This window comes from Chanodichthys erythropterus, chromosome 12 (genome assembly GCF_024489055.1).
Source record: "Chanodichthys erythropterus isolate Z2021 chromosome 12, ASM2448905v1, whole genome shotgun sequence".
Lineage (NCBI taxonomy): Eukaryota > Metazoa > Chordata > Actinopteri > Cypriniformes > Xenocyprididae > Chanodichthys > Chanodichthys erythropterus.
This window is the reverse complement of record NC_090232.1, coordinates 25,519,240-25,533,234: the sequence shown is the minus strand read 5'-3', so window position 1 is coordinate 25,533,234 and position 13,995 is coordinate 25,519,240. Positions and strand designations below refer to the sequence as shown.

General features: G+C 36.2%; 1 protein-coding gene across 2 annotated transcripts in view; it reads right to left on the bottom strand.

The window, feature by feature from the left end:
- cbsa (cystathionine beta-synthase a) overlaps nucleotides 1-13,995 on the bottom strand; it is a 28,213-nt gene that overhangs the window by 1,772 nt on the left and 12,446 nt on the right. The window contains exons 5-15 of one of the 2 annotated variants that reach the window (XM_067403388.1): nucleotides 10,075-10,154; nucleotides 9,785-9,989; nucleotides 8,119-8,210; nucleotides 7,718-7,843; nucleotides 5,288-5,372; nucleotides 5,021-5,126; nucleotides 4,289-4,366; nucleotides 2,936-3,070; nucleotides 2,668-2,776; nucleotides 2,505-2,589; nucleotides 54-1,654 (exon numbers count right to left, since the gene is read on the bottom strand). In XM_067403388.1, the coding sequence (XP_067259489.1) occupies nucleotides 1,524-1,654; nucleotides 2,505-2,589; nucleotides 2,668-2,776; nucleotides 2,936-3,070; nucleotides 4,289-4,366; nucleotides 5,021-5,126; nucleotides 5,288-5,372; nucleotides 7,718-7,843; nucleotides 8,119-8,210; nucleotides 9,785-9,989; nucleotides 10,075-10,154 (1,232 nt within the window). In that variant the 3' untranslated portion in view covers nucleotides 54-1,523. The remainder of the gene's footprint in view (nucleotides 1-53; nucleotides 1,655-2,504; nucleotides 2,590-2,667; nucleotides 2,777-2,935; nucleotides 3,071-4,288; nucleotides 4,367-5,020; nucleotides 5,127-5,287; nucleotides 5,373-7,717; nucleotides 7,844-8,118; nucleotides 8,211-9,784; nucleotides 9,990-10,074; nucleotides 10,155-13,995) is intronic. The other variant, XM_067403389.1, reaches the window with a different exon arrangement.

Here is a 13,995-nt window from a genome sequence, read left to right as displayed (position 1 = left end):
ATTTATTAAAATGACCCCATTTAAAAGTTTGGTTCTTAATACTATGTGGTTACCTGGATGATCTGCAATTTTTTTTTTTTTATTATTATTTTGTGATGGTTGTTCATGAGTTCCTTGTTTGTCCTAGGCAGTTAGACTGAGCTCTGTTCTTCAGAAAAATCCTCCAGGCCCTGCAGATTCTTCAGTTTTCAAGGATTTTTTTTTTTTTTTTATATTTGCACCCTTTCCAGCAGTGACTGTATAATTCTGAGATCCATCTGTTTTGAGGACAATTTGGACTCAAACACAACTATTAAAAAAGGTTCAAACATTCAGTGATGCTCCAGAAGGAAACAATGCATTAAGACCTAACTTTTTGTAAATAACTTTTTGAAGATCAAGGTAAATTGTACTTAATTTGTCTTCCGGGAAACATGCAAGTATCTTCTGTTGCTTCCGAAGGGCAGTACTAAATGAAAAAAAAAAAAGAAAGAAGATATTTCAACAAAATAAAAATTTGGACATCTTTATCCTGTTCAAAAGTTTTCACCCCTTGACTCTTAATGCATCGTGTTTCTTTCTGGAGCATCAGTGAATGTTTGAACATTTTTTAATAGTTGTGTTTGAGTCCCTCAATTGTCAGTGTAAAAAGATGAATCGCAAAATCATACAGCCACTGCTGGAAAGGGTTAAAATATGCAAAAAATCCTTGAAAACTGAAGAATCTGCAGGACCTGGAGTATTTTTCTGAAGAACAGAGCTCAGTTTAACTGCTCAGAACAAACAAGGAACTCATGAACAACCATCACAAAACAAACAAACAGTCATAGATCATCCAGGTAACCACACATAGTATTAAGAACCAATGGTTCCCAAACTTTTAAATGGGGTTATTTTAATAAATTCAGCTTTTTCTTTTTCTTTTTTGTCTTGTGGACTATATGTAAATATCTTTCATGTAAAATATCTTACTCAGGACAGTACTACATAAAAAATAACATGCATTTTGTATGATCTCTGTTATTTTGATAAAATAACAAGTCACATTTTCACAGATTCTGCAGGTGGGTTGGGGGGTTGGCCAATACTTTTATTAGGAACTGCAACATGACAAGTCAAAGGACATTTTTTGTCAGCAGTGTTTGAACTATGCAAGGAAAACAAAGCACAAAAATTCCATTGTCATAGTAATTTAAACATATATTGAATAACAACAATGCAAAATACACAGCCATGGCTAGTACAAACTATTTTTGGCCAGTAAATTTAGTAAATTTATCAAACATTGGCTTTTTATTTTATTTTAAACCCTGTTCTGATGCCTTTTAACATCACTGTAAATTTGTAAACACACATTTGTAAACCTGTAAATAATTATTGGCTATGCAAAAAAGACAAACAAAAAACGTGATTGTAAAAAGCAGTTCCACCCAACCCTACTGCCCAAGTTTTAGATGTAATAACTATACGTTATCTATAACTTTAAAGTATGATTCTTTGTAGTGCATCACATTCAGTTTGAGGCAGGAAGTGCTCAAATGCCTTCAGGATTCATCTGTTGATTCAGACATAGATCTCTCTCTTTTCTCTCGAGCGGTCACAAAGTTGAGAAGATCAATGGCTGTCACCACTCCAAACACCATTTGCTTTTGAGTAGAGGATCCATCTGTGAGATCTTGGAGAAAAAAAATATAAGAAAAAAAGAGAAGCAATAAAAAAAAAAAAAAACAACAACTCATCATCCTCTCAGTGGTTATATGGGATCAGGAGGACAAGACACCATAGATACAAGGTAAAAAAAAATGCCTTTGGCGGCATTCACGATTCTATGTCAAAGCAAAAAGCCAAAAGCATTTTTACATGGAGGAAAAATCCTTTAAAGGGGTCACAACAGGAGGAATCATATATTACTAGTTACTCTTACAGAACAAAATTATATGGGAATATACTTCAAAATATAATGCGATATATTACATAATACATTTCCATATATGGAAAACTAGTGCTTATATTTTTCAATATACTGCAAAATATGCATTGACCATATATTGATACATACAAAATATTTAGAAATTAAGACAAAAATAGCATTACATTTAATATTCATAAAGTTTTATCCTTTATTGTACATATACAGGTTCCCATATAATTTTGTATATTTTCAAATATAATGTTAAATCAGTAAATGTATTGATCATTCATATATATTTTCTTTGCGTAAGGGTTGACTAATGTCTTGGTCTGTCTTTGCCCAGTTTTTTTGTATTGCCTTTTATTTGTCTAATATCTTTTTGAATTTCCCTGGTTGTTCTGTATTTGAGTTGTCTGCAAATCCTGACAAGAAGACTAATGTAAAGTCAAAAGTTTAAGCAGCGTAAATCAGAATTTCTAACATCTGGGTTACACTGAATGCATAGCTAATGCGGTTTTGTAAAAATAAAATAAAAAAATAAAATACATAAGAGCACATTATCCAGTCAATGAAGAATTATTACTCAATATGTCTGTCCATGAGAAACACTCACATTGAATCTGCTCATGGACCACCAGGGCAAAGTGATCAGTTTCCAAGATCCGAGACAGCTTTCCCATATTGTCAGTTAGACGAATCTAAAACATAGTTAAGTAATGACAGATGGATTGAGTGAGCAAAAACCATCCTTTCTAAAAGTGCTGCACTAGTCCCACCTGCTTGAACTGTTTGTAGAGCACTTTGCTGACAGGGTCAGAGGGCTTGACCTTTCCTGCAAGTACAGAAGCAAGCATGTTTCCCAAGGTCACCATACCCAGAATCAACCTGCAGAGAGGAAGCCATACACAGTTTTAACCAGCGTCATTTACATTGACAAATGTTTTAATACAATAGGTACTGATGAAAAATATGGTGCAGTTGTCACCATTTTAATATGAATTTATTCTGACAAATTAGAATGTTCTTTGTGGCATTTTCACTCACCCAGCTTCATTTACGACAGGTGCCTGGTCAAAGCCCTTTTCTTTCAAGATTTTAATAGTTTTTTGGCATGTGACTGTGGGCAGCACAGTAAGAGGAGCAGAGAGGTTTAGACTTTGCAATTTCAAATTCCACCACCTGAAAGAAATTTATGAAGAAAAATGAAGAATGAACACAGAACCAATAACAAATGAGAGTCTGTCCAGGTTCCAAATACCTAAACTTTGTATAAATGTTCATAAATAAAGTATACATTTAAAATAGTGAAAAATGGTGCTAGTTTTCACACAGAGAAGTTGTCATATCCCCAATATCTCAAAAAAAGTGTGTGAACTGTGTTTATAACTAAAAAAAGAACAATGTCTAAAAGCTGATATGAGACAAGGTGTGAGGCAACCAAGCTAAGAAACCAGAACTAAGTTTTATAAGCTACCGAACCATAAAAGCCAGCCTTTAAGGAGAAAAAAAAGTGGATACAGGCAATAAGAAGTGAAGCATCAGCAGGAAGAATGGATACATTTTGGGATCCCGACACTCAGTATGCCTACATGTGCAGTAAACATTTAATCACTGATAAGTCAAATATCCAAATGTCATATATTATATTTCCTATAGCTGATTACGCTCCCCTCCAGTGGACGTAGTTCTAAGTGTAATATAACATGTCACACTCTCTCTCAATTGCCTGTACCCACTTTTTTCTGTTTTTTTGTTATAAGTCAGAAATGACAAGGAGGCAGCTTCACGCAATACAAAGTCAATGGAGACGGTTGGATTGTTTCCCCCCCCGGTGGGCGTGGTTTTCAGATTATGACACCTTGCACTCTGTCTCTATAGATGAGACAGATTTTAACTCAAAAGTTAAAAAGTGTTCACAGGACAAGGGCAAGTTGTGTTTAAAATGTTACACATTTAGTAATATCAATATTTGTTATTCAATTTAATGGTCTGATGTTTTTAAATTGTACATATTTTGCTGTTACATTAATTATTTTGTGTTTTTAATAATCATTTTACTATTTAATAAATTAAAATGCACTTAAACAACTTATCCCATATAGTGTGATAAAAGATATACATATTGACCTTTTTTGACAACAATGATCAGGACATTTTCTGTTTTTATGACATGTTGTCGAAAAAGGTCAATATGTATATGTTTTTTTCTGTGGCAATGATTGTGGAAATGTACAATATCTAGACAATTTATATGCCTAAAGAGAAATTTACTTCAATTTAGAAAATAAATAAATATACCCTAACGAATATTCAACAAATAAAAAGTATGACAAATAGCCCTAGTCTCACCTATACACTCCACTAAATCTTAAATTGACAAAACAATTCTCTCCTCACCAAGGTTTATTCACCATGATGTCCTCCACCCTCAGAAAGCCCTTCTGGAACATCCACTTATCACTCAAGAACTTGGACCTTTAGAGTAAATTTCAAACACAAAATAATTTGCATTCATATCAAAAACTGAACATACACACACACACACACACAATTTGGCAGATGCTTTTAACTAAAACAACTTAGAGTGCATTTAAAGGATTAGTTCACTTTAAAATGAAAATTACCCCATGATTTACTCGCCCTCAAGCCATTCTAGGTGTATATGACTTTCTTCTTTCTGATGAACACAAACTCACCCTCGTACCCCTCGCTTTCGGAGAAGCTATGGTGGCCGTCTGGCCGACATAAAGATGTCATGTTCTGAGACAGCAGAAAGTGCATCATCCAGTAAAGCAATGAGGTTTCTTCTTACTGCTAACAAACGGTCTCTGCTTCTAATAAACCAGCCGATGACGACGACTAACTTATGAAGAAAGTGAAAAGCCTCTTGCAGTTAAAAACGTTTATGCCATCTATTTATTAATATAACTCAGATAGTGTTCTTCAGAAAGAAGAAAGTCATATACACCTAGGATGGCTTGAGAGTGAGTAAAGCTTGGGGTAATGTTTGTTTTAAAGTGAACTAATCCTTTAAGGTCAAATTTATCAGTTTGTGTTCCCTGGAAGAAACAAACTGAAACTGAATAAGCTTGCAGCTAAATCTTGTTAATTTCTCAGACTTCTCCATACATGTAGTTTCGAATCGAGTCTGGTAGAATCACCACACAGCGCTGGCCCTCCTTCAGCTCTTTGGCAAACTTTACTGCAGCTGCCATGGCAGTGCCTGAGCTACCACCTGACAACAGAAACAGAGCCTTAGACTGATAAACAATGTAGCATATACCTACTACATTAATGATATTACTTCTCATAAACATTAAGCCACAATTTAACATGTTGAAAAATTCATAGACATTTATATAAAAGGTGCAATTTAATAAAAGATAATGTGTTTACCACATAACAGCCCTTCGTCTCTTATAAGCATTCGGGCCATGGCGAATGATTCCTCGTCTTTGGATTTGTACCATTTGTCAACCAACTGAAATAAACACACAGAGGTTTCAATGTAGACCTGCATAATTTGTACATGACTGCTTCCCACCAAATAGGATGCTGTAAACCAACCCTATACTACTACTGCTATCTACTGGTAAAAGGACAGAATAGCAACAAATATTATATATATACACACACAGATAGATATATATTGATAGATAGATTCAATAACTAACTAAGTAGCTTTTGTTAAACTTTACTTTGAAAAAAAGTTAAACTTTATTTATAAACTGTGTAAAACTGTAAAAATTTACATAAAAATACATTCATAATAAATTAATATCTATTTTTCTTCTTTATAAAATATTTCAAGCTTCATTTTAGTGAGTGCCTCTACTCATCTTAAAAGTATTCTGGCAAAAATGTTGCCAGTGCAATTGTCAGACATTTGTGCAGATAATCAATGGTTAAAGCAGAACCTGACTTGATGTTCAGGATTGAGACTGCTGACTCACAGCAGTATGAACCAAATAGTCATGATGTTTACATGTATATGTACGTTCAGTGGCACCTGACACTCACCTTTCTTTCTTTCTTTCTTTTTTTTTCCCTTTCATAACGAACGCTATGCACTTGAAGCAGAGAAAACTAAAGCAAATGTTTGGAAATAACACTTTACAAAATTAGGTTCCATTATTTAACGTTTTTACAAGATGTAATATAAGTCTAAGGTGTCCCCTGAATGTATGTGAAGTTTCAGCTCAAAATACCCCATAGATTTTTTTTAATTAAATTTTTTAACAGCCTATTTTGGGGCATCATTAACTATGCACCGATTCAGCACACAGCCCCTTTAAAAAACGCGCTCCCTGCCCCCCGAGCTCTCGACTATAATACAGTGCATTTACAAAGTTCAGTAACACAGCTAATATAACCCTCAAATGGATCTTTACAAGATGTTCGTCATGCATACTGCATGCATGCGTCGGATCATGTGAGTATAGTATTTATTTGGATGTTTACATTTGATTCTGAATGAGTTTGACAGTGCTCCATGGCTAAAGCTAACATTACACACTGTTGGAGAGATTTATAAAGAATGAAGTTGTGTTTGTGCATTATACAGACTGCAAGTGTTTAAAAATGAAAATAGCAACGGTTCTCTTGTCTCTGTGAATACAGTAATAAACAATGGTAATTTTAACCACATTTAACAGTACATTAGCAACATGCTAACGAAACATTTAGAAAGACAATTCACAAATATCACTAGAAATATCATGTAATCATGGATCATGTCAGTTATTATTGCTCCATCTGCCATTTTTCGCTATGTTCTTGCTTGCTTACCTAGTCTGATGATTCAGCTGTGCACAGATCCAGACATTAATACTGGCTGCCCTCGTGTAATGCCTTGAACATGGGCTGGCATATGCAAATATTGGGGTCGTACATATTAATGATCCTGACTGTTTAAGTAACGGTCGGTGTTATGTTGAGATTCGCCTGTTTTTCGAAGGTCTTTTAAACAAATTAGATTTACATAAGAAGGAGGAAGCAATGGAGTTTGAAACTCAATGTATGTCTTTTCCATGTACTGAACTCTTGTTATTCAACTATGCCAAGGTAAATTCAATTTTTGATTCTAGGGCACCTTTAATGCATTAATAAACATTGAGCTATTTGAACTAACAATGAGCATTTGTTACAGTATTTATTAATCTTTGTTAAAAAAAAAAAAAATTTCATGTTAGCTCATTTGTTAGTTAATTTCAGCTCAGGTCCAATAAATATTATTAACAAATACTACTTTTGATTTTAAGTGTATTAGTAAATGTTAAATTTAACATTGACTAAGATTAAAAATGCTATTGAAGTATTTTTCATTGTTAGTTCATGTTAATTAATGTTAACAAATGGAACCTTGTTGTAAAGTTTTACCAGCAAGTCTAAATTTGAAGGATGAGCTTTCATCATTGGTTTAATTTTTTCTTAATGTTCCACTATCAACTGCAGTACCTCATCTCTATATATTTTTCCAAGTTATACATAACCACATCTGATATGACATGATTGAATATGTGCACCTATAACAGGGCTGGTTCATGTTTGGATGTGTGTAACTAAACAATGGCCTGAGGTTAAATATGCTCACTACAACTCAAATACGGATCATGATTCACTCACTGTTGATCTCATCATTAGGTTTTGCACATAGAATGCTTTAACGTATGCAGCAGTGCAGAGATTTAACTAAAATAAAGTCAAGATCTTGTAGGATTACCAGTTGAAGAGCTCTATCATTGACAAATACATTAATTTTTAAAGGACATTAGACTTATATTCGAATAACACTACATAATCTAACACTTATGTAGAGTCACTCACAGATCTGTCCAGGACGGTGGGTATAAAGTCATATCCGATGCCCTCCACCTCATACTGGGTTTTATCAGTCCGGTTCAGCTCATCAGGTACAGCGAGGATCGAGCCCTCTGGGTCCACGGCAACAATCTGGCAAAACACAGACAGACTTCAGGCGAGTGAAGACGCACATTCAGTGTTGTCTTGTTACTTTATGCCTTAATGACTTTTACAGCTGCAATTTATATGATTTCTTATGCATGCAGACTCAGTGGTATTCCCATGATGTGGTTTACTCTTCCAGTTATTCTTTTTATGGCTTCTTGACATTTTAAAATAAACTAGTACTAGTATTTTTGTTACAAAACAGGTGAACTTAAAAAAAAATTGCTGTGCATCAGGTCTCAGGGACAATCAGTGTCTACCTTAATATTTGGGCATTTCTCCTTCAATTTGCGAGCAACGCCAGTAATGGTGCCACCTGTGCCAGCTCCTGCCACCAGCATATCTACTTTTCCTGTTGACACAGGTAAGGCGGGTAGAGAGTTAAAGGTACAGTTCACCTCAGTTACTCACTCTCATGTTATTCCAAACCCATAAGACTTTCATTCATCGTAGAAACACAAATGAATATATTTTTAATGAAATCTGAGTGATATAAAGAGATTGTAAAATGAATCCATATGAATCGAGCGGTTGAATCCAAGTCTTCTGATGAGAAGCGTCAAGCAAGTACGGCTGAGCTTTCGTTTATCAAATTTGAGTGCTCTATGTACATGAATAAAAGCCTAAATTAAATCTGTTGATCAAGCGATTGTGTCTCTTCAAAAGACTTGGATTAAAACATTCGATTCATATCTATTTCTTTTACAATCTCTTTATGAACGTTTAGTCATCATAGTTTTGGGTGAATGGACGTTCAGTGTAGGGACAGAAATCTATCAGATTTTATTAAAAGTATCTTTAATGTTCCGAAGAAGAACAAAACGTCAGTTACACTTTTTTAAATGCGGTTAAACCATTTTAAAGTCTTCTTGTTTCACTGTAATTAATTATACATTTAAGTACTGACTACTGAGTAATATTAATTAAAGGTGCCCTAGATTGTTTTTTTACAAGATGTAATATAAGTCCTAGGTGTCCCCTGAACGTGTCTGAAGTTTCAGCTCAAAATACCCATAGATTTTTTTTAATTAATTTTTTTAACTGCCTATTTTGGGGCATCATTAAATATGCACTGATTTTTTCAGCATGGCCCCTTTAAGAGATGCGTTTCCTCTGCCCCACTAGCTCTCGACTATATTACAGTGTACAAAGTTCACACAGCTAATATAACGCTCAAATGGATCTAACGTCTAATTCTACATTGTTGGAGAGATTTATAAAGAATGAAGTTGTGTTTATGAATTATACAGACTGCACGTGTGTTTAAAAATGAAAATAGCGACTCTCGTCTCCGTGAATACAGTAAGAAACAATGGTAACTTTAATCACATTTAACAGTATTAGCAACATGCTAATGAAACATTTAGAAAGACAATTTACAAATATCACTAAAAATATCATGCTATCATGGATCATGTCAGTTATTATTGCTACATCTGCCATTTTTCGCTGTTGTTCTTGCTTGCTTACCTTGTCCGTGCACAGATCCAGACGTTAATACTGCCTTTCCTTGTCTAATGCGTCGAATGGGCTGGCATCATGCAAATATTGGGGTCATACATATTAATGATCCCGACTGTTACGTAACAGTCGGTGTTATGTTGAGATCCAAGTGTTTTCCGGAAGTCTTTTAAACAAATGAGATTTACATAAGAAGGAGGAAACAATGGAGTTTGAAACTCACTGTATGTCTTTTCCATGTACTGAACTCTTGTTATTCAACTATGCCGAGGTAAATTCAAATTCTGATTCTAGGGCACCTTTAACTATGCACTTACAGAGCCATCCCACTGATGCACCGGGCCCCGCGCTTTCAGGGGCCTCTGCGGCAAATCCTCCGCGAATCCCCCCCTCCCAAACCACCCCCCACTGCCAATACCATATTAAGTCCCGAAGAAAATGCAAGGGAAATTATGCAATTACTACCATCACACTGCTCCAGAATCTCCTCAGCAGTGGTGTCATAATGAGCCAGGGGGTTGCTGGGATTGCGGTACTGATCCAGGATGTGGGAGTTAGGAATTTCATTCTTCAAGCGCCAAGCCACACCCACATGGGATTCTGGGGAGTCAAACCGCGCACTGGTGGGAGTTCGGACTATCTCAGCACCTAAAGCTCTCAACACGTCAACCTATAATGAGACTCTTGTTTAACTTCATCACATTTAACATTCTTGGTGGGCGGAGAAAACTAATTTAAATTGGAATAAATCTTACCTTTTCCATGCTCATTTTCTCAGGCATAACAATTATGCAGCGATAACCCTTCACTGCTGCAGCCAGTGCAAGACCAATACCTGCATAGAATGCAAATATTTGCACATAAATTCAGACCTGAATTCCTTCTTCTGTTTTTTTTTTTTTTACTGAGCAAAGTTTTTCACCCACTTAATATTTTCTCTTCTGCAGTTTAGAAATGAGTCTAAAAAAAACAAAATTTGTACCAACTCATTTTTATTAGACTTTTTTTCATGTCCATTACAATGGACACCAAGACTGAAGCAAAATAAAAATTCTCATATTTTAACCATATTTATGAACTAGAGTTCGAACAAATGTTGAAGATTTTGAAAACATACATACTGTTACATTGAGCAATGCAATAGAAAATATAGCTGCGAGCAGCGATGGCGGGCCCAAGCCCGGTGGCACCGCCACCCCGGTGGCTTCAGGGCAACTGTGCACAGCGGGCAATAGGCACTTAAAACGGTTAAACATCAAAGGACTATGTCAAATTCACTCCACATTTACTGCACTACAAGGTGCCGCTATAGACCCCTTCCTCCCTGCCCATTTTCAAAGGATTACATGTGCCAAGTTTTAACATTATTCTGATGAATTTTGAAGCAAATCAGGTAAAAATAAGAGGGTGATCTCAATGTATGCTGAAAGTGACATTTTCTGCTTCCAGTTGGTGGCGCTATGACTTTGAATCACAATAGTCAAATCCATGTGATCAGCCTTGTACAACGAAGACTAAGCCAAAGTTTCATCAAAATCAATTAATGTATGCAGAAGTTATAACACTTTGTTTCCCTTTTCTTGCCATAAATTCGTTGCCTCGCCACGGCCAAACCGTTTGAGATATCCAAAATCCGTTTGCAATTAAACAACTTCAATGTGTTAGCAACAAGTTAAAAAAAGCTTGGTGTAAATTGGATAAACCCTGTAGGAGTAGTAGTATAAAATTCATAGCCTGTTTTTTCAAAAAATTAACATTCAAACCAAAATAGCTGACTTCCTGTTGGTCGGAGCTAATGAATGTAAATTAGAAAATTGTCCGGCTTGATGAGAATAATATGTGTACCGAGTTTGGTGACTGTAGGAAAAACTAAGCCCCCCACTTTTGTCAAAAGGTGGCGCTACTGAGCCCCTCCACCACGCCCATTTCTATGGCTTTGTCCATGTCTACTGGTTGACAATATTGATGTGTGTGTCGAGTTTCATGCAATTTGAAGCATGTTAAGAGCCTCAAAAACACTCAAGAATATTATTACAGTTTGACCTGTTGCCATGGCAACAATATTTCAAATATCAAAAATCCTGTCATAGGTCTACATCTGCTGTGTATTGACATTACACTGATGAAGTTTGAAGCAAATCAGGTAAAAATAAGAGGGTGATCTCAAAGCATTTTAAAAGTGATACACTTCTTGCTGCCATTTGGTGGCGCTATAACTTTGACTCACAATAGTTACATCCATGTGATCAGACTACTACAACCAACACACTCCTGAAGTTTCATAAACATCAATCAATGTATGCAGAAGTTATAACACATTTCCTGTTTCCCTTTTCTCGCCATAAATTCGTTGCCTCGCCACGGCCAAACCGTTTGAGATATCCAAAATCCGTTTGCAATTAAACAACTTCAATGTGTTCGCAACAAGTTAAAAAAAGCTTGGTGTAAATTGGATAAACCCTGTAGGAGTAGTAGTATAAAATTCATAGCCTGTTTTTTCAAAAAATTAACATTCAAACCAAAATAGCTGACTTCCTGTTGGTCGGAGCTAATGAATGTAAATTAGAAAATTGTCCGGCTTGATGAGAATAATATGTGTACCGAGTTTGGTGACTGTAGGAAAAACTAAAACCCCCACTTTTGTCAAAAGGTGGCGCTACTGAGCCCCTCCACCACGCCCATTTCTATGGCTTTGTCCATGTCTACTGGTTGACAATATTGATGTGTGTGTCGAGTTTCATGCAATTTGAAGCATGTTAAGAGCCTCAAAAACACTCAAGAATATTATTAAAGTTTGACCTGTTGCCATGGCAACAATATTTCAAATATCAAAAATCCTGTCATAGGTCTACATCTGCTGTGTATTGACATTACACTGATGAAGTTTGAAGCAAATCAGGTAAAAATAAGAGGGTGATCTCAAAACATTTCAAAAAGTGATACACTTCCTGCTGCCAGTTGGTGGCGCTATAACTTTGACTCACAATAGTCACATCCATGTGATCAGACTCCTATAACGAACACACTCGTGAAGTTTCATAAAGATCAATATATGTATTAAGACGTTATAACACATTTCCTGTTTCCTTTTTCTCGCCATAAATTCGTTGCCTCGCCACGGCCAAACCGTTCGAGATATCAAAAATCCCCTGGCAATTTTTAATCATCAGTGTCTTGACTTCATGCTGACCGAGTTTGGTGGCGATCGGATTAATCGTCTAGGAGGAGTATATCAAATTCCAGAGCATGCGTTTTTCAAACAACCCTTAATAGCTGACTTCCTGTTGGCGTGGCGATTAACTTAGAGCGCGAAAGTTGTTCGGCCCGATGAGGTCTATATGTGTACCGAGTTTCATACTAATACGTGCAAGCATGTTTAATATATGGACCAAATTTTCAGACTTTTTTCAAGGGGGCGCTGTCGAGCCCCCCTGCCACGCCCGGGTACCAGCCTCTCCGGCGTCCTAATGGCCGCGGATTCCAATGTGTGTGCCAATTTTCAAGAGTTTTTGAGCATGTTAAGGCCCCCAAAAAGCCCCGGAAGACGGAAAAAAAAAAAAAAATAAATAAAAAAAATAAAAATAAATAAATATAGCTGCGAGCAGCGATGGCGGGCCCAAGCCCGGTGGCACCGCCACCCCGGTGGCTTCAGGGCAACTGTGCACAGCGGGCAATAGGCACTTAAAACGGTTAAACATCAAAGGACTATGTCAAATTCACTCCACATTTACTGCACTACAAGGTGCCGTTATAGAGCCCCTCCTCCCTGCCCATTTTCAAAGGATTACATGTGCCAAGTTTTAACATTATTCTGATGAATTTTGAAGCAAATCAGGTAAAAATAAGAGGGTGATCTCAATGTATGCTGAAAGTGACACATTTTCTGCTTCCAGTTGGTGGCGCTATGACTTTGAATCACAATAGTCAAATCCATGTGATCAGCCTTGTACAACGAAGACTAAGCCAAAGTTTCATCAAAATCAATTAATGTATGCAGAAGTTATAACACTTTGTTTCCCTTTTCTTGCCATAAATTCGTTGCCTCGCCACGGCCAAACCGTTTGAGATATCCAAAATCCGTTTGCAATTAAACAACTTCAATGTGTTAGCAACAAGTTAAAAAAAGCTTGGTGTAAATTGGATAAACCCTGTAGGAGTAGTAGTATAAAATTCATAGCCTGTTTTTTCAAAAAATTAACATTCAAACCAAAATAGCTGACTTCCTGTTGGTCGGAGCTAATGAATGTAAATTAGAAAATTGTCCGGCTTGATGAGAATAATATGTGTACCGAGTTTGGTGACTGTAGGAAAAACTAACCCCCCACTTTTGTCAAAAGGTGGCGCTACTGAGCCCCTCCACCACGCCCATTTCTATGGCTTTGTCCATGTCTACTGGTTGACAATATTGATGTGTGTGTCGAGTTTCATTCAATTTGAAGCATGTTAAGAGCCTCAAAAACACTCAAGAATATTATTACAGTTTGACCTGTTGCCATGGCAACAATATTTCAAATATCAAAAATCCTGTCATAGGTCTACATCTGCTGTGTATTGACATTACACTGATGAAGTTTGAAGCAAATCAGGTAAAAATAAGAGGGTGATCTCAAAGCATTTTAAAAGTGATACACTTCTTGCTGCCATTTGGTGGCGCTATAACTTTGACTCACAATAGT